At 34.2% G+C, this 26,440-nt stretch overlaps 1 protein-coding gene across 2 annotated transcripts in view; it reads left to right on the top strand.

The window, feature by feature from the left end:
• Positions 1-26,440, top strand: part of IPO11 (importin 11) — an 86,305-nt gene that overhangs the window by 20,354 nt on the left and 39,511 nt on the right. For both annotated transcript variants that reach the window (XM_051788279.1, XM_051788280.1), the window contains exons 10-25: positions 672-720; positions 2,597-2,667; positions 3,926-4,118; positions 5,457-5,609; positions 5,875-5,918; positions 6,790-6,880; positions 8,408-8,455; positions 9,091-9,196; positions 13,103-13,229; positions 15,261-15,294; positions 15,476-15,516; positions 16,578-16,694; positions 18,128-18,241; positions 19,605-19,720; positions 21,184-21,260; positions 25,970-26,049. In XM_051788279.1, coding sequence (XP_051644239.1) covers positions 672-720; positions 2,597-2,667; positions 3,926-4,118; positions 5,457-5,609; positions 5,875-5,918; positions 6,790-6,880; positions 8,408-8,455; positions 9,091-9,196; positions 13,103-13,229; positions 15,261-15,294; positions 15,476-15,516; positions 16,578-16,694; positions 18,128-18,241; positions 19,605-19,720; positions 21,184-21,260; positions 25,970-26,049 — 1,461 coding nt within the window. The remainder of the gene's footprint in view (positions 1-671; positions 721-2,596; positions 2,668-3,925; positions 4,119-5,456; positions 5,610-5,874; positions 5,919-6,789; positions 6,881-8,407; positions 8,456-9,090; positions 9,197-13,102; positions 13,230-15,260; positions 15,295-15,475; positions 15,517-16,577; positions 16,695-18,127; positions 18,242-19,604; positions 19,721-21,183; positions 21,261-25,969; positions 26,050-26,440) is intronic.

Raw genomic sequence — 26,440 nt, 5'->3', positions numbered from 1 at the left:
CTTAGGTAGATCCTAAACACTGTGACACTAGTGGCATGATGTTTAAAAGAAAAAAGGTACCCCTTCCAATTTACACATCACATGATGTGACACCACTGTTTCTCACTGAAAGGTGTCTTACATATACTCTCCCCCCCACCTCATGTAAAAGCATATTTTCATTTAGTGGTGAATGTGATGCCGTATTTGTTCTATCACATCCATCTGTTGATGGAAATTTTTTGATTGAGATAAAAGCCTGTGGTACGCAACCCATGGAGAGGGGAGGGTCAGAGAAAGAAACTCAGGCACCTTCCTTAACCCTGTTCTGCTGGATGAATTGAGTACCTGCGTCCTATGTCCTCAGCTAGGACGTTGAGAACAGGATAGGACTGGATAAGCGTATTTTAAAGCATATGTCTATGGTTACCTATCCCTTCTTCTACTGGAGATGCTGTTTGTGTAGAATTAATAAGGTCAGTTTGGATCATCTATGAAGTCTGCTTCCTAGGTAATTATTAATTTCACGAGGAAATTGTTTGTCCAAAATAATGAAATAGGTTAAAAGTGATGAGGTTGAGTCTGAGCTGGTACCATAACTGAACTTACTTCAGTTTGACACAACTTTGTTTTTGTAATCTAGTGCAAACCAAGCTTCATCCTTAAAAGACATGTATACTTTCATTTTTCAGGGTTTTCTACATGCTGTATTTGAACGGCTGAAACAGTTTCTGGAGTGTAGTAAGTATCTGGATATTTTTTTGTTGTATTTGTTGTTAAACATTGGAAGCTGGATAAAAACAATGCAGTTTAGAGCACTATCAATAGAGCATTTAGGTGCAAGATATGTTTTTATAAGTGCAAAGCTATTACTTTAAATCTTGCTGAAACTATCACAGAAGAATTCAGTAAAAGTGTCTTTTGTTATAAACAGACTAAAATCCCACCAAAATTATATTTAGTGTCATAATGCTAATGACACCTTCCCATAATGCTAATGAACCTTCCCATTTCCACTTTTCTAAGCAATAAGTTGTTTTGCAAAAGCAGGTACAACTACCTTACAGGATTAGTGTTTACATTTATTATACCATGGGTTTTGCCTGTATGACTTCATTATGGCACTTTCTGTTTTTTTCTTTTTCCCTAAAATCTTTATCTATGGGAGAAAAATCTTAAGTCATGGATTGACAAGGTATCTATATTAAAATATGGAGCTGCTACTAAAACCCAGATCATCTTGGGTTTTCCTCTTTGGGAGAGTTCTATGTTGTTTCTTTTTCCAGTAGTTATATATTTTGGTATATGTCAAATGGGAAATAAAAACCATATTCAAATCTTAGTTGTTTGTAACTGAAAAAGTAGTACTCTGAGACAGGCAACCACAGGTTAACACAGTTGACAGAATCAGAAGCGTAATTGGCAGGTGTTAGTGCTTTTGCAGGGAAGTTACCTGAAGCAAGCAAAAAGGAGATGTTTGACAGTGTTACATCTGAACTCACTCCACCTTCCTTGTGTGTACACTTGTAATAGATCTGATGTGAGCCATTCAGTCCTTTGAAACCTGCCAAACCATTATTTTAGGATTGAACAATGCTTTTTCCAAGAACAAATGTCTAAACTGAGTAGAAAGAATTTTTTTGATATAAGTTATGTATAATTTTAATATTTTCAATTTTGATGAGGTTCCTTGGCTTAGGAGCCTGTACTTAGGTAAGAGGGGCCGATCTGGACTTAGAGCCTCATTTCTAGAAGAGATGGAAACAACCACTGTTTGCCCCTTTTGCTATACTGTAATCAGGTTCTTTCTGGCCCTTCCTTCATTTTTTACAAGATAGGTGCCTAGTTTGAGTCGACTGAATTGAAGACCATCCCGTCCTGAAGTTTGGTGGTTATTGTAGTCCCCTAGAGTATGAGGACCCATGGGGTTTGAGTGTCCTAAGGCAAGAACTGAACTGAACCTTCCCATTTCCACTTTTCTAAGCAATAAGTTGTTTTGCAAAAGCAGGTACAACTACCTTACAGGATTAGTGTTTACATTTATTATACCATGGGTTTTGCCTGTATGACTTCATTATGGCACTTTCTGTTTTTTTTCTTTTTCCCTAAAATCTTTATCTATTTTTTTGTTTTGTTCATTTTTGTCTTTTAATTTACAGTGTTTTCTAGTGTCTATAATAAATTATTCTTTTAAGTGGAGTTTTTACAAAAATGCATGATGTTATGCAATAAGGATACAGAATAGTTTTATTAAAAGGACATTTTCATATTTTTAGTACTGATTTACTTTTTTCCTGTACTAGCATTTACTTCATTGCATTCATTGCTATCATTAAATATTCTGTAATGATGTCCTGATTGTTGTAGCCTCATCAAGTACAGTGAATTTCACTGCAGCTGAGAGAAATGGTTAAAGTTTATTTTTTTTTTTCCTGGTGCTCATTACCTTGAATTTGACTTTGAATATATTCTACCATAGAATTTTTTTCTGGCTGACATAATGCCTGAACTACAGTAAAAATAAGTTCTTTTCCAGTGTTAATTTTCTAAAACTTAGCTACCCAGAAAGAAAAGGAAAGTCTGAAAAATGATAGTTGTTAAATGTCTGATTTACCAGGTAGAAGTATAAGAGCAGAAAACATATGCAGGGATCGTCTAGAAAAGACTATAATTCTGTTCACTAAAGTGGTAAGTAAATTCTCCTTTCAGTTACTGAATATTTTATAGTTCTGGAGGAGCAGTCCCCATCGAGATATATATGTGCCTTGAAGTGAATACATTTCAGATCTTTTAAAGAAATGGAAGGTGCTGCAACTTAAAACTTCTTCGTTATGAAATGTATTTTTGAAGAAAAGGGTGCCTGTTTACTCATGCTGATGTAGATTGCGGCTGTGAAGAATACATTTCCTTAGCTCAAACAAAATTAAGTGCATTCCATAAGTAAATTATTTAGCTAGGATTTTGCTCAAAGAAGCATTCTGGAAGTTTTGCTAAAACAATGGTAAGGGTACTGAGGAATAAAGAAGAGAAACTGGCCACTCTTAATTTTATCAAAAGAAACTTAACAAAAAACTCTCTTACTCCTCTGCGACTTTTGTAGTGCGTAATACATTTGGAGTTGTCAGCTAACTCTGTGTTCATTAAATGCATATATTATTGGAAGTCAATTTTAGCATTGTCACTTGCTCTGTTTTTTGTTTTGAAGTTAAAAACCTACAGGGTTCCCATTGTTTTCAGATTCTATTTAGGGGCCATGGATGTATTTTAAATATTCAGCCTAATTATCAGAAGGGGAAGGCACCCATCAGCTTCACCAAAATTGAACTGAAGATGCTATGATCCAATATTTTTGGTCTTTGTCATAGTACTTACATTGCAAAAGTGCATCTTTTTTTGCAGACCTGAAGAGAAAATACACTTGATTAATAGATACTCTACCGTGTAGAAATTTGGATGCAAGAATTTTTGCAATAGTAGAGGAGATTAAAGCAATCCACCAGTGCATTTTAAATGGGGAGTTGGAAAAGCTAAGTTGAGAAAGCTTGTACTGCAGTGAAGGAGGAGGAAAAAAAAAGTCTTATTCCACATGCCTCTTTTACTTAAAAGAGTTCTAATAAGGATGAATTATCTGCTGAAATGTTCACCATTTCAAGTATGCCTAATGTATTTTATTTACTTCTAGCAATCTGGTCTAGTTGAAAATGAGTTTGTTCCTCAAACTTAAGAAAGAAGTGATTTTGAACTGAAGTCAAGAATCTTGGTGTTAAATAATGCTTCATTAACCATTGATACTGATCTCTTTCTAGTCTCCTGTCTGTGTTCAGTTTTCTATAATTTTATATAAGTTGACACTTGTTTTTGATAACTAGTTTACTAAAGCATTTAATAAAACTTACACAGAAAGTGTTTTGATTTCTCTTTCTTGCTTTTCTACTTCTTTTTTTAGCTTTTGGACTTCCTAGATCAACATCCTTTTTCGTTCACTGCTTTGATTCAGAGATCATTGGAGTTCTCTGTGAGCTATGTTTTCACAGAAGCTGGTGAAGGAATTGTATTTGAGCAGTTTATTGTACAATGCATGAATCTCATTAAGATGATTGTAAAAAATTATGCATATAAGCCATCCAAAAATATTGAAGGTACTGCTGCTATTTCCTAAAACCACTTTTTGTGTCTTGAGAAACATTTTACTAGCTATTCCCAACAGTATAACTCCTTTATGAATGTCTTAATAATTAGTAAGGCTTCGGTCTCTTTTGAAGTATTAATTTATATAGATGGTGACTTGCCAAAGAAAATTTAAATACAAAAGGATCATGAATATCTTTTCTTTTTTGATTGTTTTAGTTTTCATTGAACTAATTTTAAAAAGTATTGAGGTATAGAATTTGGTTTATTTTCATCAACTAGTTTGTTGCATCTTTCCTTTGGGATATGTTTGATAAAATTGTGTATTTGCTGTAGTTAACTAATACCAGCACTCTGAAATACAGAAACACAGTGGATTTGAGATGCAGTTGAATATAAAACAGTTTATATATTCTGTTTTGTAGGACTGTGTTTCATTTTGAAAATTCATACACTACTGAATGTTCAAATTAAAAAACCACCACAATCTTCCACATGAACTTGACATGTCGCAATGACTTGATAAAAATTAGCATTCTCTTTCTAAATCTGAAACAAAAAGGTTCCATGAGCATATCAGAAGAGATTACACAAATCCAGTGTTTAAAATTCTTCAAAATATTGATGTATTTCAGAGTTACTCCATAGTTTTACAATACCCTAAGTCTATTATTAACAGTAATTTCTGCTTGCAAAAGTACATAGTGAGCTTTGAGTTTCAAAATGTAGTCACTTGAAACAAGAGGAATATAGCAAATTTTAGTGAAAATTTGACTTTTTGAGAATGGTGTGATTACAAAAAAATGTAAAACAGAAAATTTATTTTTCTTAATTTGGCTGACATATAGTGTTGGTTGTGCAGCATGCAGTATTTGTCTTTATTACTGGTTTCTTTATCCAGTATTAACTCCTAAAAATCCCAAGTGATTTCTAAGATTGTACTTGGATAAACTTTCTGAATAGGTATAAATGGAACTTTCTTAGAGTTCTGTGTGCTTTTAAATTCAGTAATGCTAAAAAAAAAAATGTAAGTCCCCCAGGCAGGAGGTAAACTGTTTTTCTTCTCATCTACCTAGTAGCCGAAAAGCATAAATACCGTGTGAAGTCCTGACAACCCTTCAGTCTAATTGTGCTGTCAGAGAACTCTCTTAAAAGTAGATTAATTTGGGAGTTCAACTTGATTCTAAAAAAGTACCACCCGAAAGTGTGTTAAAGTCTGTCATGAAAATAATTTTTTTTCCTCAGAGGATAAAAATGTTTTATTTATTGATTTCTTTCTAGTTTTACTAGACTAGTGTTTGATCATTAAGCCACTTAATTGTAATTTGGAGTTTTCTGTTTTATTTCAGACAGCAGTCCTGAAACTCTTGAAGCGCATAAGATAAAGACAGCTTTTTTCACATACCCAACACTAATGGAAATATGTCGGAGATTAGTCACTCACTATTTCTTGCTGACGAAGGAAGAATTGACTATGTGGGAAGAGGATCCAGAAAGCTTCAGTAAGAAACATGGTGTATTGTTGGTTGCAGTTTTATTAGATATTGGTATAAATGTTTCATATCAGCATTGTCTCTACAAATTGCCTTCTGCAAATATTGAGCATTTTACTCCTGCAGTCTTCTTATATGGGCAAACATTCCCTCTAGAGATTTCTTTCATAACAACAGATTTATCAGTACTCTATGATACCCTCATATACAAACACCAAACTTTATTTGAACCATAGTTGAAATAATACTTTTTTCTTTCTTTGTGAAATAATAGCTGTAGAAGAGACAGGAGGAGATTCTTGGAAGTACAGTCTCAGAGTAAGTGTTTCAGTTTGAAAGAAAACCATTAAACATTCCTGAATGCATTTCTTGATAGTCTTGTAAGCAAGAGAGGTGATACCTGCTCAAAAGATGGTGCTTTTTAAAAAAAATCTTAAGGAAATTTCTTTAGAATTAGTAAAAATTAACTTTGCTCCTTTATCACTGTTCAAACATGCTGAAATACACTGGAAACTATGCACTTGATATTTTAGGAGGGAGAGCTTTAGCATTTGTATTATGTAGTATCTGATGGTGGTTAAAGCCAGTAGACGTTGTCTCGTCTTTGAACTGATGTTATCACTTATGACTTTATTAATAGACATGATGAATGAAGACGGTTTAAGATGATATATATTTAAATATATTTAATTATATTTAATTATATTAGTTAATTAGTTATTAGTTAATTTAGTTCAGATCAGAAGTATGTTGTTATAATGAATCTCCCAATTATCACTGCTGTGATTTGCTTTGCAGAGTGATCTCAAAGTTTATTTGCTGGATTACTTTAATTTTAAAACTAAAAATCCCAACCTTGTGCATCTAATGTGTTCCAGCTGTAAATGGGTATTTAGTCCAAATCACTCAAAGTGACATACCAACAATATGATCACTGGCTACTCAACACCAGCTGTGTCACTCCACAGATTCATTGTTCTTCTGCTACAGAATTGGCTGATACAGATGCAACCATCAAACTCTTCATAGAGTTAAACATAATGTATAGTAGGAAGAATGGTGTTTTGTAGAGTGCTAATCATGTTTTTAATTATGACCTTTAGTGCAAGATATTCAGCACTTGAAATTTTAGCATAAAATGTTTTTGAGTTGCCTTTAATAGATTCTAAACCACATTTTAATTTTTCAGCCATGCACAGAAGTTCTTTTTATTGATATTTTCCATGAATATAATCAGATCCTTACCCCAGTACTTTTAGAAATGGTTCACAGTCTACAAGGTAAGTTCTTTAAAAAATAAAGAAAGTGTAAAATGTAGAATTCTTTACATTTACTTTTGTGAACAGTTAAACAATTCTACCTTGTAATATCTAATTTTATATAGTGCGTTCACTCTGTATTTTTGAAAGGATATGTTAATATTTTAGAATTATTTCTAAACCTACAATAAGGAAAATGCAGTGTGTGTCTAGGAGGAGGAAATCTTAAGGACTTTTTACTTTTCATCGTAACTATTTTAGATGACTGACAAAGACTAGGACATTTCTTCTTTCGTGAGGCTCCAGGCTTTCTTGAGAGTGGTCCATGAGCTTAATGAATTCTGTAGGTTGTTTTTTGTCAGGAACTTCCTGTTCAGATGTTGCAAGACAGTTCATGCTGTGTCTCTGCCAAAATCCTGGGGGGAAAAGAAACTTTTAAAGAAAAAGTTTGTTATGCTGTTATTTTGGAAAGTCTAGAGGACTTTCAAATCTGAAGAATCTGCTTTAAGTATTTGTTTTCTGTATGAAGACTGAAGTATTTATAGCTGAGGAACGTTTCACATTTTCTTTCTGTTTTACTGTATGATTCTTTGCCCCCAAATTAAGTTTTGTAATGGCTAGGAAAGATAATAAGTGGGAATAGCTTTTTTTTCCCCCAGTAATTTCAGCTTAGGTTATTTCCCCATGTTGTATCTTAGCTGACTTACAATATTTTGTATTTGATCTGACCAGGATGGATCATTACATTCTATTTAAATAAATAACCATTTTCTGAGGATGGTTTCTGACTTCACAAAATCTCTTCATAAAATACTTTGTATAGATAGGTTTTGAGATGGCTTGCTGTGCTGTGATACTGGGAATAGTAAAAAGTTCCTTACAACAGAGTTGACAGTTAATGTGTTTTCCAAAAATTACAAGCATATCAATAGTATTAATACTACCATGCTAAAAGGTACACCTCTTTTTTTTTATTCTTCTAAGGCCCCTATTAGCCACTTCTGCATGTTTTCAACTTGAGATTAGCTGTTGAAGTACTAGATGATAAGTATTCATTAATTCTTAAAATTTTGGAAAATCTTAACTTACATGCTGTACATTTACATGCACATATATATACACATATATACACATATATATACATATATATATATATATACACACACACACACAGAGATATATATGAAATACATGGAACTACATCTAGGACCCTGTTGGAAATATTACTATGTAGTTGACAGTCATCTGCAATTTGCAGGTTTTGAATCTGTTTGTTTTAAATACATGCTTCTGACTTTAAATGTATGTTGGTACTAGAAAGGTTAATTTCCAAAGTAGTAAGTCAAAAATAGGGTGTGAAAGCAGAGATTTGATTCTAGTATATTAACTAAAGCAAGCATCAAAACTGAAATGACTGAAATTGTAAATGAAAGAAAAGCAGCAAAACAGTCTTAATTCATGGCTTACTTACATAGAGCATATAAGTGCAAAGTTGCTTGCCTTCCTTGTTTTAGTGACTTTTTTCTTTATTTTAACTTTGGCTTGTAGGATCTACCAACATAGAAGATACCAATGCTATACTGATCAAAGATGCTGGTAAATTTTCTTTATCTTTGAAGTAACAGAGCCACTTTTGTGTATATGTTTGAGTTCTTAAAAATTGCATGAAGAATTTGCAAGATTTTTTAAAAACATTTGGAAAGTGAGACATAAATCCTGATTCTCCTTTCAGTTGATGCCAGTCTGCACTTTTCAAAATGCTTATGCAAAGATATGATGCTCTTTGGCTTTTTTGTGGAAAAAACCCTTAGACAATCTCTTTACTGTCCTGTCCTTTCTACTCTGCAACTAAATAACCTTCAGTGCCTCCGTGGAGATACTCTGTTCATTTTACAAGTAAGAAGATTTTATGGCAAAAGAACAAAATTGTTTCTGATGGAATCTAACATCCTTGGTGTTAAAATAAGATTCTCATTGTTCTTTCAACTTCTGACTATTTTCAAAACTCTGAGCTTTCTTCTGTAATGTCTTTCTTGTACTGAAATTTCCTCCAGAGTTCCCTTCACTGTGGTCTGATAAAGCTTTCTAAAGAAAAATAGGCTTTAGTTTTGGTTTTTTTATTATGCTCGGGTTATCAAAAATGCGATTTGACTCTCAAATTAATCTGATTATTTAGTATTAAAAAACGAACATTTAAGCAAACAATAAGCATAACTATTGTTTTTCCCCAGTGTATAATGCGGTTGGACTCGCTGCTTATGAACTATTTGATAGTGTGGATTTTGATCAGTGGTTTAAAAATCAACTATTAGCAGAACTACAAGTTTCTCATGACAGGTAAACATCTTGGGGTTTTATGCCTTAATCATTTAAATACGAACTTTTGATACAAATCTGATAATATATAATGTCTAATAATTGCAGAGTTGAAAAATATTCAACCTTTAAACATATCCACTAAATGAGCAGAGGTATGAAAATACATACAGATAACTGTTACAGTCATTGAAGTGACATAGTTCTTAACACTTTATGTTTAAATTACTATATGGTGGATACTTCCAGGTTCTGGAGAAGTACATTAAGTCTGTCCTCTTGCATATATTTGACTTGACTAAACCTTCTCAGGACAACCACTTACTCATTTAAACAAAGATATTTAGGTCTTTGGAGAGTTCTTCAGGCAACAAAGTCCAACTGAAATCTGTGGAAATAATCTCTGTAAAACTATAGTTTAGACAAAATAGTGATTTTCTTCTTTTGTTATTTTAAATACAAGCCTTCTGTAACTCACTTCAGTTAATTTTGCCAACAATAAAGAGGGGAAGTAAGGATTTGGGTTATGTTGTGAAGTATGAATAACTACAGGCTGGTTCTACATGAAGATTTTTATACAGTCCATCTGCTGTGGTTTTTCTTTCTAACCAGGGTCCCCTTCACTTGGATGGCCTTCACATGAGGACTTTTTTAGTTTAGTGGATGTCATAGGGTATTTTGAAAGATCAGTGTTGGCATCTCAGTACAGGCTGAACTGGCCCTCTTTAAAACTGTCTAGAAGACAGAGTTCCTCCTGTTCCTCAAACTGTCACTCTTTCCCCAGGGGAAAGGACAGTGACCACTACTGTTCAGTGCTAATTCACCCTTTGAATAAGTATGTCCTGTTTTTCTTAACAGAGTCATTAACAGTGACCCTAATGTCCTTTGAAGACTGTTACTATGTTTTCTTCTACATTTGCAATTCATCTTACCAGACATAATTTTTATCTGAAACATCAACTAATTTGTTTCTTTATACACTTAGGAGCTACTATAAATTGTAAATGATTTCTACAGTGAGTTGCTAATCAGCTTTTTTATTTCCAAATGCCAGTTATAAAAACTTTATTTACAGATAGAGTTCAGTTTCATGTAAAATGGAAGATCCTGTTAAATTTACAGATATTAAAATGCTTTTCGTAACAATATACTTTAAAAAAATTTAACTACTTACTTTTGGATGTATAACCTTATGCCTGTGTCACAGAATAATTGCCACAGTTGTTTACCTTCTGTCTCCTGATGTTTTTATTTTTTTTCTCATTAGACTATTTTTTTAACTAAGATTTCAGCCTCACCTGGCTATCTCCAATTGGTCAAGTATTCTAATGTTTGGGCTAAATGTCAGAAGAGCAGGAAAAAATGAGAGATCTTTTGTATAAGAATGATCATTTGCTGCTATGCCCCACCATCAGCAATCTCCAAATAAAGCTGCCATGGTATTTGTAATACATGCTGGCTTTGGCATTTTTATGTTATTCACTCATAAAGCATAAGTAAAACTAACTGACCAAAGTGTTCTGTTGTTGATACAATTGTATTGCTGTCAGAAGACACCCATTTGGTTGGCATTTGTTGTATCCCAGGATGAAATTCCTGTGGAGACAGAAGCTTGCAGTAGAAATTGTCCAGAAGTTTGAAGCCTTGTTTGCTTGAACTGCTTATATTACTTTCAATATTGGAGACCACCATGACAATAAGGAAGACAGCGTTAGTGGTTTGAATGGAGTTCTGCTTTAATAGCCGCTTCAGGAATACATGTGCAGTTCAGATAAAGTAGGTTGGAGGGTATGATCTGCTCTCCCTCAGGGGTTAGCATGGTTGCTCACAAATTGGTTGATGTTTGGGAACAAAAATTTTTGTGTTGTCAGCATTGAGCATGGAGTGTGTGGTGTTTTGTTTTCATCGAATTTTCCATTATCTGTTGATAGTGAACCTGCCAACCATGACCATATCGGTAGAAGAAATATGGGATGAATATAAAAGTATCCTTAAGGATTTTTAGAAACATTGCATTGCCAAATTTGTCACTTGCAGTGATACTTAGTTTTGTACTGATTAAGGAGATACTTTTCCATAGTATGAAAGTAGTTTACTGCATACAATTTTTTTTGCAACAATTCACTTGTAAAACAATATCTCCTGCTGAGAGAGAAAGTATCGGTGACACTTAGTAATTTAGTATCAAGCAAAATACTTTTGACTTGAATATCTGATGCTGTCCAGACTCCTTAAAGATACTGTTCTATGGCTATTGCAACAGGAGCTGCCTTATTTTGGAATATGATTACTTTTCCCATGTGAGCTTTAGGTCTACCAGGCTCAGTAGCAGACCTATGTTTAGCCAGTGTATGTGCTCTTCTTCTAAAAACTAATGTTCTAAGAGGTGAGCTTTTCCCAGAAGTAGTGAACGTAGAAAAAGTAGAACCTCAAAATTGAGCATGTATGAGCAGAAGAATTTTTAGGAACTTCAGTAATTACAAAAACCCAAACCCCAAAAGAACCCACAAAAAAGTAAACCAAACCAAAAACCCCAAACCAAATAAAACCAAAACACCCACCCCCCGCCACACAAAAAAATGAAAAGCATGCTGTCTTTACTAGGGAGAGAGAGAAAGAATATAGAGATGCAAGGAAGGTGTACAGATTGAACAATAGATAACACCAAAGCTGAAAACCCTTGCTGGCAGCAGACAGTTACGTACTTACATCATTTAAAACTTTTCTTTATATGATTGTGTTTTCAAAACCATCCAACTCAAGTCTCAAGAAAAGTACTTAGGGTTTTTTTTAATATTCTGATTTTTACAAGGTTAAGTGTAAAAAGTACCATTCTAAAAGTAGCAAAAATTGTATCATCAGATTCTTGAACAAATAGAAGGTGTTAGTAAGGCAATGTCTTGTGTGAGTTATGCTTCACCATGCATTATTCATGCTTCATTGCCACTCAGTAAATATCGAGCAGCACTGGACTGTTACTCCTCATTAGTTTTGTGTTCCAGTCTAATGAACTGCTATGTACATTCTGCTTCCATAACTTTCAGGTTCTCTGAAGATGGTCTTTGTTTATAATCTCGTGGCTATGGGAATTTTTAATAAAACACATTTATTAAATGTAGAGAAGCCTCAGTAACTCCCAGTTTAAATTGCTTCTTGATGGCTTACAAGGTAGAAGGTCATAAAATGAAAAATATGTTTCTGATAACAATAATTGGTCAGTTAAAATCCTCTGAATAGGGTTCATCTTCCCTAACTTTATACATCTGCAAGTTAAACATATAAATCTGAGTTACGTGGTCACCGGAGAAAAATAGCAGCTCTGTAAAATGCTTTTCTCAATCACTGTTGTTCTGGTTTGTTCTTACCATTGACTCTAAAGCTGTTTGATTTGCCCCCTTGTTGTGGCAGTAGTGCAAGATTAGGTAATGTCAGTTCTTAGAGTAGTTTTAGTCTGGTGACATGAACTACTTTGACAGTTGCTGTAATACAGTCCTTAAGTTTGCATTTTTAAATTGCATTGACCTATAATTTTTGAGCATAGAAAGAATGCCAAAGAAATTGCTGGAAGCTGTGGTCAAAGCAGTAGATGCCATGATGGCAGTAATAAATGTAATATTTTTTTCTTTTCTTTTTTTAACTGGTGTGCTATGTGCAGAATAAACTGTGTCTCTAGTGAGACATTCAAGATTTAGTCATTTAGGATGAAAATTAACCTTTTCAGGCTAAGCTGGTGTCTCCTGTGCCTCCTTATGAAGAACTTTGGTGAAAAAGATTTCTGCACTAACAGATCTTGACAAACTGAATCTCTTAATTGTTTTGGATAATAACATTTTCATCATAATCCTTGGATTTCTTTTTCATCAGAGTATTCTGTAGCATCAAGTGTAATGAGATAACAAATGCGATTTTTTTCTCCTACTTTTACAGGTATAAACCAATACGCCGACGAGTAATATGGCTGATTGGACAGTGGATTTCTGTAAAATTCAAATCAGACTTGAGACCTGTTTTATATGAAGCAATTCGTAACTTACTTCAAGACCGTGACTTAGTGGTAAGTATAAATAACTGTTTTGGATAAAACATTTGTTGTGTAAAACATAAATACCATACCTTGTGTAAACTTGATTGAAAATTTCGTAACATCATGTTAAAGTCTGTTGTGTCTTTCAAAAGATAAACCATTGGGAAGATTTGGTGATGTTTAATTGTGGAGATGTTGAACAGTAATGTCAAAAACATTAAACAAGTGCTGAAGATGTTCAGTAAGTGATGACTTTGGTGGGAAAATGAATTGCAAGAGTAGTAGTCTCTTTCTTTAAAAAGAAAGTTGTGAAATGTCCTTTAATAATTTATAAACAAATGGGGACTTTGTGTAGATAAACCAGGGTTATTCTGCGACTAGTCCTTGCAGTATACAGTACTGTTTGAGTGCACCCTCAACAAGTTCACAGATGACACCAAGCTGGGCAGGCCTGTTGGTCAGCTGGAGGGTAGGAAGGCTCTGCAGAGGATCTGGACAGGCTAGATCAATGGGCTGAGGCCAATGGTATGAGGTTCAACGAGACCAAGTGCTGAGTTCTGCATTTGGGTCACAATAACCCCAGGCAGCACTACAGGCTGGGGGAGGAGTGGCTGGAAAGCTGCCCAGCAGAAAAGGACCTGGGGATGCCAGTCAACAACAGCTGAATGTGAACAAGCAGTGTGCCCAGGTGACCAAGAAGGCCAGTGGCCTTGGCTTGGATAAAAAATACTGTGGCCAGCAGGACCAGGGCAAAGACTGTCCCTCTGTACTGGGCACTGGTGAGGCTGCACCTTGAGTCCTTTGTCCAGTTCTGGGCCCCTCACTACAACAAAGACATTGAAGTGCTGAAGCATGTCCGGAGAAGGACAAGGAAACTGGTGAAGGATGTAGAGAGTAAGTCATCTGAGAAGTGACTGAGGGAGCTGGGCTTGTTTATCCAGGAAAAAAATGAGGCTCAGGGGAGACTTTATCAGATAGTTCTTTACAACTATGTGAAAGGAGGTTGTAGCCAGGTGAGGGTTGACCTCTTCTCCCAGGCAACTAGTAGTGTCGGGAGAAGAGAAAATATGCCTCAAGCTGCAGCAGGGGAGGTTCAGGTTGGACAGCAAGAAAAATTTCTTCACAGAAAGGGTTCTCAGGCATTGGAACAGGTAGAGTCACCATGCCTGGAAACGTTCAAGTGATGTGTGGATATGGCAGTTAGGGACATGGTTTAATGATAATGGTGCTAGTTTGATGATTGGACTAGATGATCTTGGAGGTCTTCTTCATATGTAATTATTCTGTGATTCTGTGATTCTATGGATATTTAAGCATTAAAGTTATCTGCTAGCAGGGTATGATAAATGGCATTGGTTGCTATCCTGCTTGAGTACAACTCTGTTGGTTTAAGCTACAACTTCAGTTTACCAGCAGCTGAGATTGAGTTGAGAAGCTTGTTTTGCTGTTGTTTATTTTTTTATTTTTAAACAAACAGAGCTAGCAGCTCACAAAAAAAAAACACCAAATAATCTTAGCTAGTTTAGTAGGTACATATCAGTTGGTAATTGGCAGTCATAACAGTTATTTCTGTGATTCCAGACAGCTTTAGCAGAGCAGGATGTGTTTCTGTGTCAACTGTTTTTAGTTAATGCATTTTAAGCATCTGAACATCTACCAGGAAGAACAATCTAACTTGTTGAGTTTATTTGATTCTGTGCTTCTTTGTTTACAACAAGCCATGAGATAATTCCAAGTTAAACTCCTCCTCTGTTGCTAGAGTTTTTATTACAGGTTGGATTGAATTAAACAAGAACATATCTTACTTGTCCTTCATGAACGTTTTGCCTGAGTGGTTTCTCCAATTTCTACCACTTTAGCAATGCCAAATAAAATGTAAAGTGTACTAAAATGAAAGCAAAAGAAAATGAGTTTAACTAACTGCATTTCTTAGAGGATGACAGAACACAGAGAATTATTCAACTGCCAAAACATCAACTGATTTGGTATTGTCAGGTATTGGGTCAATAATCAAAATGTTTAATGGACATATGCATTACGCTTTCGACTTTTGCCTTTCAGGTCCGTATCGAGACAGCAACAACACTGAAGTTAAATATCCTTTTATTTGCAAAGAGTTTGATTAGTTCTTAATTCAGAGTTACTAGAAAATAAGCAATTTTAAACTTATTACCAAATTCTTCACATTATAATTTTTGTGTATCCGTGAAATATTTGCTTATTTGAGTTTTGTATCCATCTGCAATCTGTATTATTTTTCCTTAATGATTGTTCACCTGTAGATGACTTTGAATTCAGAACTGAACAGTTCTTACCGGTAAGAGCATTTATATATTCTGGAGAGTAGATAAATCCATAGAGAAAAGCAGGAAAAAATATTTTCCAATTTCATTTTAAACTACATTATTTAGTAATTGGGAGTGTGTGTGGGGAGGATGTATATGTATGTATTATTTTTTCAGTCTTTATAGACCAAAATTTTAACTTATACTGCTGCTGTTAAAGTTGTTATGTGCAATACAATGACATACAATTCAGAACATTTTAGTATTACAGCAATCACAACTTCATAGCAGTGTGTTTAATACTGTATGTACTATGTGTTAACAGACAGTAAGTTTCTTTTTGCTAAGAGAGTATTAATACTGTATCTAACAAATATGTCTCCACACCAATGTGGCTTTCCTGTGTGCCTGTTTCATGCTACTTTCCAACCTGCTATTTCATAAAAATACTAATTACAAATGTTTGGTTAAAATAGTGCCCAAAAACCACAGACTTTCTCATTCTCCTATATTTGTGTTCTATGCAGTGGTCATTACTGTTCTCATGAAGTAAATAATTATAAGTACAGCAAAGATTTACTTTGAACACTCAAATTTAGCAGGTGTTTCTCATTTGATTATGATTTCCGTGTAGATTTCAACTCTCTTGAGAACAAATAAAACAAAAATGCAGAGTGCATTTAGACTGTAAATATTGGAATTGTTTTAAGATGTCTTTTTCAGCTCAATATTTAAATTTATCTACTGACCTAAAGCTTTGCTTTGACATTAACAAAGTGCTCCTTCTGGAGAGACAGCCTGTTTTACCTGTGAAGTCATGTTTACAGTTACCAAAGTGTGAAAATGGTGTATAGTCAAACTGATCATGTTTGAACTGTTATGTAAGAGTATATCTGAATTTTTTTACCTTGCTTAGGCAATGATTGCCTAATGTGCATTTTTCAAAATAAGAGTAACATTTTGCACACATTCAAAGTGTTTTTCAAAGTCTATGGATGTCTTAGAGTTGTAAGCATACATTGGAAAATTACCAATTCATGTCACTAATTGTATTTTTGATGGTCTAATCTGTAGTTCTTTATTTTTCTTTTAGTACCTGGAATCCATGTTTATGCTGCTCTTTCAGCTACTACAGGAAGTAACACAATGTGACACTAAAATGCATGTTCTTCATGTTCTTTCTTGCGTGATTGAAAGAGTCAATATGCAGGTATTTTTTTTATATACTTCAGTGTTAGCTTTGTCGTAAGAACACAGGGGAAGACTTGGTGTGAAAGAAAATGGAAAAAAAGTTAATAGACTCGTTATTGTTGTCATAGCTGCCTGCATTGTTTGCATTCCTCTTTTCTCTTTTCAATTCTCATTTACCTTTTGGGTTAAATGTTCTGCTCAGTTACTACTTTTCTTTATTTACTATGTATTTTTTGTATTGACTCGTCTTTTTTAGTACAGAAGGGTTTTAGCAGCTTGTCTTATGGTCTTTCTTGCAATTTTGGTTTTTTATTTGTGATTTAATCTAATTGTCTCATCATAGATCTGTATTTGTGATTTATTCTAATTGTCTCATCATAGATCTGAACTAATATTTTATTTAATCTTATGTGTTAAAGGAGACATTTGGGGAACAAAATGCTTTGCGCTCCTAGGCACGGTGCAGTTAAATTTGTAGTTTCTCATTGGTACTGATATGGGTCACAGTTGCCTATACACCACTCTCCTTAACTTCCTGAAAAGTTTCAAATTCACATTATGTTAATGTTAAAGTATGTTCTTCAGCTTATACATAAAGAAATCGAAGATGGTTTTGCAGAATTAAAGAATCAGTAGTTGATTGCTTTTGTCTCAGGTTTTGTTGCGGTTTTTTTTCCCCAATATTAAGAAGAGAGATAATGTGTGTTTTTGAGCTTATCTCCTCATTCTACAAATAGTCCTGTCGAAGAGCCAAATGAAGCTTTCGTAATTGTCCCTTGTAGAAGAAGTCAACATGACAGTAGGTTTCCCAGATTTCTCTGCATTTCAGATCAGCTAGAGATGCAGCATCAAAAAGAAGTTGAGAAAGAACCCTTGAATCTGTTTAGGTTAATTCATAATTAAATACTTTAGAAGACAAATAGATTAACCCTTTAGTATTGAAGAGCATAATAGAAAAAAATAGAAATAGTAGAAAATAATAGAAAAAATGTACATTAGGACAGATCTCTGGAAGTTATGAAGTCTAACCCTTGCTCAAAGGACAGATGACTTCAGAGGTTATTCAGCTTTTTTTTTCGAGACTGTTTCTGGTCTTAGAAAATTCTGTTGTTTAGGAATCCTATCTCAGTGAAGAATATATTACTATGAAAATATCACTGGTTATCAAATTGTAAGTATTTTTTGTGTTCCATTTACTACTGAAGCCTGGTTGCTGTGCACAAATATCACTGTAAGTAATTTGTTCTTTTTGAACTACTCTGCAGTCAGAAGTTACTTCAGTCACAGAGTAAAGAATATGGTGTTTTAGAAAGAGGAAAGAGGAGTAAATTAGAGCAAACGGTATTTTTACTGTGACAAAAGCAGCTATTATATTTTTTGAGAAACTATGCTGAGGATAAATTAATAGACTCGTTTACACATTAAGAAACCAATTTGTGTTCTGAACTTCAGATACGACCATATGTAGGATGTTTGGTTCAGTATTTACCACTCCTTTGGAAGCAGAGTGAGGAACACAACATGCTACGATGTGCCATTCTAACCACCCTAATCCATCTCGTCCAGGTAAGGAATCAGTCATGTCAATGTTGTCAGTATCTCCTACAGTTCTTTCTTAATAATAAAACAATATGTGGTTACCGCAAAATCCATGCTGTTAACTACTTCTTTACCACAGACTGTATGCCATCCTGTCTTCTCCAACCCTTCCTGCATCTCAAGAAAGTTACAGTAGGACTAGTAAAGATCAAGAGAAGTGCTCTGAGGATGTAGGACAGTGTCCATACAGGAACGGAATTAATATGCAGGCAGTCTTGAACTTGGGGAAATGCATGACTAAGAGGATGGTATCATACAAGTTAACAGTGGCGAGGAAGTGGAAAGGGAATGACTAAACATTACAGTGAGAGGAGAAATAAGGGTTTCTTTAGAAGTGGAGTAAGTTTAAACAAGAGGAAATATATTTTTACCATAAACAAATTGTAGAAATTCTTGGGTTTGGCTCCTGTGGAGCGTAAAAGTATAGGTATTTTTGTATACAAAAGGTATTTCTCTTTGTATTAGACAAATTTATGGAAGATTCTTTTAAGGTAAATTTGTTTAAATAAGTAAATGGAGAAAGAAGCCTTAACTTAGAAATATCAAATAATTTTAAATTAACCATTTTCAAAATATAGGAATTATGCAAATTCATGCAAATTCATCAGTTCTTCTTAAGTAGTAATATTACAATATGTTGTAATGTTGTTCAATAATTGGCAGTTCCCAGTTTAAGAATTCTGTTCCTTTTAGGATTAGTTCTACTTTATTATTAGTTTGACAGTAGTTCTATTTAGCTTATTTTTAAAAATTGAGTTTTCTTTTTAAGTGATTGCTAAGAAATTCTTTACATTCTTGGGAAGAAATCTTTACATATGACTCATGGATCGTTTAAAAAATAAATCACTGTCATCGATCTGTGAATCTTTGTGTAGCTAAGAAAACAAACCCTTCTCTTGATTCTTAGAATATGTCAAATGATTTCATGTGTGGTAAGGGCAAAGAGTAGTTCTTTTCTTGATCTGTAAAACATTCAGCATTTAGTCATGTAATATTTGTTAGACTTGTGACTCTTCCAAGAAAGAGAATGGACCAGTGAATGTTTTAGGAATGTATATTGTTTCTCTTAGAGACAAACAATATGCAGATTATTGATAAGAGAATTGTTTTCAAAAAGCATATAGTTTTCTCAAAACGTGTTGAGAGAAAGCTTACGAGTATCAGAGTATTTTGTTATTTGTTGTATGAGATGAATGCGAGTTCAACCTTTGTTTTCTTGAATGCACGTTTACTTGTGAACATAACAGCATTGCCGATCTTTTCCAGTGCTATTCTTTGTACTTGGTTTGAGGTTTTTGACATATTTTACATTTCTTATTTATTTTCATAGGGACTGGGAGCAGACAGCAAAAATCTCTATCCTTTCCTACTTCCAGTTATTCAGCTAAGTACAGATGTTTCTCAGCCTCCACATGTCTATCTTCTGGAAGATGGTTTAGAGCTGTGGTAAGAATTTTTTCTATCAGTTTGTAATTTTAAAACAATTGTTTTTGTATCCACAGAAGAAAAAATTGTAAAAAACTTTGAATGTTAAAATTTATATGTTCTTGTTACCTTACCTTGACTTCATTTATATTACACTTTTTCTCAGAAGACATGAGAGTAGGAAGTTAATAAAAGAAACACAGTTAAATAGCTGAGTACGTAATTAATTTTCAGACATTTGATAGTGAAGATACAGTTCTGTAATGATAATGAACAGGAAAACAAAAAGTCTAGACTCACTGCAATGTACATGCTAAACTAACAATTTGATATGCTTGACTTCAGGAGAACAGTGACCCAGTGGTTCTCAAAGGTGGTTGCAGGAAGAGATGTCAAGTTTACAAGGATAAAGTGTAGAAGTTGCCTTTTAGATCTCAGGCTGTTTGGTGACTGAACATAAAACAAGAAGTGATGTTCTGATCAGTTTACTGTGAGCCTGATTTATTTGTTTCTGGTGCAGCTGATGCTGTAGGAGGAGGAAACTCTTAGCCAGACTGAATTCAGCACCTACCTGAAGAATAGGAATACATAGTTTGTCTTAAAATAGTAAGGGATTCCTTTGATCTAAATTGTTGATGAACATTTGAATGATAAATACTTAAGCTGCAGATGATCTGTTCTACGTGCAGCAAAACTGAGATTTTTAGTGCTGGTGGCAGCAAGTCAAAGTGCAAGAGCTTCTCAAAATTTAGGACAGAGGCTTTTTTAGTGTATGAGTTCAGAACTTTTATATCTTCTTAATAATACTGATCTTGAGGTTACTATTCTGATGTCTGTGCAGAAGAATGATATTTTAAGATGTCCTAGAGCATCAGAGGAATTTGCGTGGAGCTGGCAGAGACAGCTGGGACTCTAATGGCTTCTTGAATAAAAAGAAGGAGAGCAGCTAAGATATTTTACCTAATCACACATGTTATTTAAATACAGTAATCCCACGCCTAAGATCTAGGAACAAAATAGAATTTGCTTCTGTGGCTTTAAATGCAAGTTTAATTTGTTGCTACCATTTTCAAACCTCAGGAGTTTTAAACAGCCACCACAGCTTCTCCTTTGATGTGTAGAGCACTACACATGTTGTCCTTGCACTGTAGATATTCCTCTCTACCCACCTTCTCTGAATTCCCAGGCTGGGTACTGAGACATTCTCACTGCTGCATTTCAGACCTTATATTGTCATTATAAAAAGACAGTAACATGTTTTTCTTTGTTTTCCTGTCTTGGCAAGAACCATGCCTATACTGATGGGTGTGTTGTAAGCACTATTGCTGTGCTTGAAGTATATGCTTGAAGTATGCTTCCAGTAATTGTTACATGTTGTTGATCGTATAGATGGTTACTGGAAGTCGGTGTGTTTACATCTGTCAAAATGATTGCTCAATGTTTTTCATAAATAATCTAAAATATTTTGCTTAATCTATTCTTAGGTTAGTGACACTGGAGAATAGTCCATGTCTTACACCAGAGCTCCTGAGAATATTTCAGAACATGTCTTCCCTCCTTGGTAAGTCTTTTACTAATAGAATTTTCAGGGGGTTTTTTGCTATTGCTTGTTTGTACATTAAGTAATGCTGATGTGGCTGCAAGTACTAAGGGAGCTTGCAAAATTGTAATTATCAAAAATTGAGGAGCAGGTTTTATTATCTGACTTTGTCATCTTCTTTGATACTTATTGTCTCTTTACTCTCTTTCTCTATTTTTAATAAATTAAAGGTGCTTGTACCCAAAAGATAAGACAAATTTCAGTTTATAATTTCAGTTTATAATTTCAGTTTATAATTTCAGTTTATAATTTCAGTTTATAATTTCAGTTTATAATTTCAGTTTATAATTTCAGTTTATAATTTCAGTTTATAATTTCAGTTTATAATTTCAGTTTATAATTTCAGTTTATAATTTCAGTTTATAATTTCAGTTTATAATTTCAGTTTATAATTTCAGTTTATAATTTCAGTTTATAATTTCAGTTTATAATTTCAGTTTATAATTTCAGTTTATAATTTCAGTTTATAATTTCAGTTTATAATTTCAGTTTATAATTTCAGTTTATAATTTCAGAGATTATTCTAAGAAGTTCACCAAATGTGCTTAGTTTTATTAATATTGACTATATCGAACACTTACCTGTTCTGCCTAAAACCAGAATGCAGTTACTAGCTTTCCATAATTCAGTTAATAGCAATGTGGGATGTTTTCAAACTATCTTAATATGTCTATAAGCATTTTGGTCAAGCAGTACTGAAATAAAAAACAGTAGTTTTGCCTGAGTTGTTGACAAACTGTAAATTTAGTAATGAGAATTAGGACTGTGCTTAGGAAATACTGATATTTCAGGTGCTTTTGCTTCGTAATTAAAGGGAGTATGAAAATTTTGTTCTTTAATTTTATTGTGTTAATATGTTTGTGTTTAATTAATCTTTAACTGTGCTTTTATAGGTTGTGTAGCTAATATAGCAAATGAATTAATTTCTTCAGAGCAATGTGTTCACAGAATTACGGAAGTTACCTTTTGATAGTTGTTTTCAGGTTATACTTTATTCTAACTAAAGGTCAATAGACTGTGATAGGTAGGTGTAAGATGATGTCTTCTGTTATTTCTCTTTGTATACAAGATCTCTAATGATAAAACTGCTCTGTTTAGTGGTGGTTTTAGTATTTAACTCCAGAGCTACCTGTTAGAATCTGTAGCAGCAATACTTTCCAGGGCAGAGATAAGTAGGAATGGAAACCTTGGCATACTCTTCTCACAAAAGGGGGAGGTATTTGGGAATATTCTATGCTTGTAATGATTTTCTTATTTCATGAATGAATCCTGGAGAAAAGTGATGCTTTCTTTTGAAAAAAATACATCCTCAAGAGAATGTTACTTGTTTTGAAAACTGAAAGCTGTTGTATGATGCTGGTAGAGCAAGTAGTAGTTAAGCTAGGTAGGATTTCATTAGGGTGATGCTTCAACCATTCTTATGTCAGACATTCTTTTTTCTTCAGGGATGAGGATGAGTGGCAAAAATACAGCAGCTGATGTGTAATTATAGAAGGATTTTTATGGATTTCATCATATAGACTTCCAGTACTAATTTAGTTCCTGAGCATTTTTCTGAGAAACTTGTTTTCTGAGTGTTGTGTTTGTCAAAAATTTTGATTGCTGTTAGCCAAAATGATGCACATTTTGCCAGAAATTGGAAACCATTCTGGTTTCCGATTTCTCTCAGCCTGCAAATTCTATATGTTTACATCAGGAGAATCTGACTGGACAGCCTTGACAGGACACAGCCATAGTATTGTGATGCTTTAAATAGAGCTGGAGTTTTGGATTAGTACTAACCTTGTTTTAAAACATGGTAGTTACAAAAACAGTACAGTACTGCTGTCCACTACCCTGCAAGCAGCTACTTTATTCATTCATTACACTCGAAAATGAGGTTCTTCACTTATATCAAGTGTAACAGCACAGTTAAAAGTGCAGCATCTTGCAAAAGAAAATGTATTGATCAATGATGGTCAGCTGTGCTAGTAATTTAAATAAGTGTTCAGTCTTAGTTCTTTAGCAGTTTCTCCAGCATACAAGTAGCACTGTTCACCTGAAGCTTCCAGCACTTAGGGTCTGGCTCTTCCTGTCCTTCTTAGTACGATGATGTAGCTGTCAGGACAAAGTGTTTCAACTGGGAAGTCAAAATTGCCGAGTCTTGTGTGCCTTAACTGTCTGAGATAAGGCAAAAAAAATAAACTGGTTCTCAATTCAGTCTGCAGTTACCCAAGTGAAAGCCAAAGGACAGGTAAGGTGAAGGGAATTTCGGAATAGATAACTGCCTTGCTTATGTCTGGGGCAGGGTGGAGAACTAGCAAAGTGCTCCAGAAAATCATTTTCTTGAAATTACAGTGTTAGGAATATGAACCTCCTGACCTTTACTTTCTGAAATTATTTTTACTGAATGGAGTTACGCTAACATACAGGTTATGTAACTATTTTTCTGGTATGTTTCAGCATGTAAGTAATTTAGAAAAGGTGTCAGATGTCAACATGGTTGAACTAGAAAAATCTGGAAGTCAGGGAGAGAAATAGTTCCTACATGAGATTTTTGAACTGAAAGAGGAAAAATATAGAAATGTTTTTAATTTTACTTTTTTAACTAGTCTGAAAACAACAGGTAGTTGTTCCATTCCAGATATAGTTGTCCTTCTGAAAAGAGCTTTTCACACCCATTTCAGGATACTACTGCTGTTGGAACTGAACATCAGAGGAATTATACAAGTCAATTAGATTTGCCTTCAGGAGCAGAACGTTGCATTTCCACGAAGGCTTGATTTCACTTAACCTTCAAAGATTATGGTGCTATCACTGATATACAAGGATAGTTCACAGCATAATTGTCATATTTGGTTTTCATATCAGCAGTGCTGCTACTGTTTAAATTCTATTGAAATACAATTGCCCTACAGAGGAGTTGCAGAGGCTCTTTAGTCCATGTCTTGCAATAAATTGCATGATGTGGAATGGAAAAATACATTAGTTCTCTGAGGATTGGATGCATTTCTGCACTGAGGATGCTTAAAATGAATCTGATACAATTTCAGGTTGGAAATATGGTCAAAGTCTAAACATACCTGTTTCAAGAAGCATCAGGTTTAATGTACCTGTGCTGTATTTGTAAAGGTAGTGGCAAAAAGCAGATTACTGGACCTGGACGAAGTCCTCTGATCCCTAACAAAAGGAGCACATTAATTAAGAAAAATATGTGTTTAATTCAGGAAAACCTGGCAAGAGAATTGATGCACAATTAGCTTTTAAGTATAATCAGTTGAACATGATACCTTTCTAGAAAAATGCTTTTACTAAACATTGAGCTTTATGCACAGGTGAATGGCTGAAATTCTGTCATTTCCATTACATGAGTCTTACCTGGTTTTGCCCTCTGATCTGAAATATGATTTTTGCTACGCATACTTTCTACCTTTATATCAGTTATCAAAGAATCACAGAATGGAAAGTTATGGAAAACTTAATAGCACTTCATGTTTATGTGTCCATTTACTTAGAATTTGAATATTTGGATCAGTGTCTGAAACTTTAAATGTCCAGTAAGAAAAAACCTCACAAACTGCAGACCTCTAAGGAGGTCTACCATGTATAATGCTAATAATTTGATACTAAAGCTAATTCATAGATGTATTGGAATCTTTTGAAGAGGATATTGGATGGATAGATGAAAAATAAAACCTTTTCAAGTCAAGATAGGTAAATATTCAAAATAAGTGATAACAAGACATACCCTATCCATGCACTGACATATGAAAGTAGTCACAAATGCAAAGCTGTCCCGTGGCCATGTCAAATAGAGGAACATTAATATTCTATTTAATGGGTGGAAAAAAAAACAAACTGCTGAAACTCCCTAGAACTTTACAGATGGTTTTAAGACAAACCCTTTGAGATTTTTTTGGTCCTTTGTCTTGTTTTTAGGTAATGATGGCTATGGACTTTCTGCACTGGTATCAACGTCCATGTGAAACTTTGAAACCTTTTGTTTTGCCATGAGTTCTGCACATAGATGTTCTGGCGTGATTTTTTTTTTTTTTTTAAACAGTCATAAAGATAGTACCTGAAGACATGTCTTTTTTCTCTCTTCAAACTGCTGTTCTGTATCTTCTCTTCTGTGTATCTGTCTCTTAAATGGGTATGCTTTCCTTACTGAAAGGTGTGCCTTACACTCAAGGTGTGCCCTAAAGGTCAGTAGGTTTCAGCTCAGTGCCGTTTGACGGGGCATCTGGCTCAGAAGAGCAGAACTGCAATATTTGTTTCATTCCTTCTGCTCAGCATTTACTGACTCAAATGTGAGAGAGATTATTTATCAGTAATTGTAGGTCTCTTAAATATGTGTTTCATTTGTGCTCTCTTTAATATCTTCTTAACCCACTATCACATCCAAAACTTGACCTTTTCTTTTATAATTTTTTTATTAATAGTGGCTTTTGAGGTCACAGGATTTCTTTTGCTTCCATTTGAGTACATGAGAGCTGTTGTCATCCCACTTCTGTATTGTCTCTGGTGGGGAGAGAGAACCTGATTGGTACTGGATCTAAGATAACTTTTTTCTACTTGTTGGAGTCTGGCACTGTAAGCTGTGAGAAGAAAGAGACTTTTAGAAGCGAATCACTTTGGTTGTACTTCAGTTTGGTGATCAGGTTGTGAATTGTGATTTCTATTTTTTCCAGAGCTGAGTTCAGAAAACCTCAAAAATTGCTTTAAGATCATCAATGCTTATATTTTCTTATCATCATCTGAATTTTTACAGGTATGTTATCATTATGTAAAAATTCATATTATCTTCTCAGTTCCCTACTGACAAACTGTTTTTTCTCTCATCTTGGAAAATATCATACACACATTTATACACTTACTCATGTATATAAAAACATATTACTGTTCTATTGTTAGGTCTTTATGGTGCATGGTGGACACTCAAATCAGATTTGAGAAAGAAGATTATTTAGAATTAATGCTTTATGGATTGATTTAGTGCTTTGGTATCTGAAAAGTGGGGTAGTAACAGTTACTCTAAGTATCCTACTAGATTAAAATTATGATCATAAATTCTAACAAGAGTTGAACTAGAAATATTATACCTTGTTCTCATACTTTCTTCATTAGAAAATTCTTTGAGATTTAAAAAATCCTGCAATGTT

Source organism: Manacus candei, unplaced genomic scaffold (genome assembly GCF_025592945.1).
Source record: "Manacus candei isolate 608988 ecotype Guabito, Panama unplaced genomic scaffold, ASM2559294v1 h1tg000024l, whole genome shotgun sequence".
NCBI classification, from domain to species: Eukaryota; Metazoa; Chordata; class Aves; order Passeriformes; family Pipridae; genus Manacus; species Manacus candei.
Note: the sequence above shows the minus strand (reverse complement) of the source record. Positions and strands in the feature narration are given on the sequence as shown.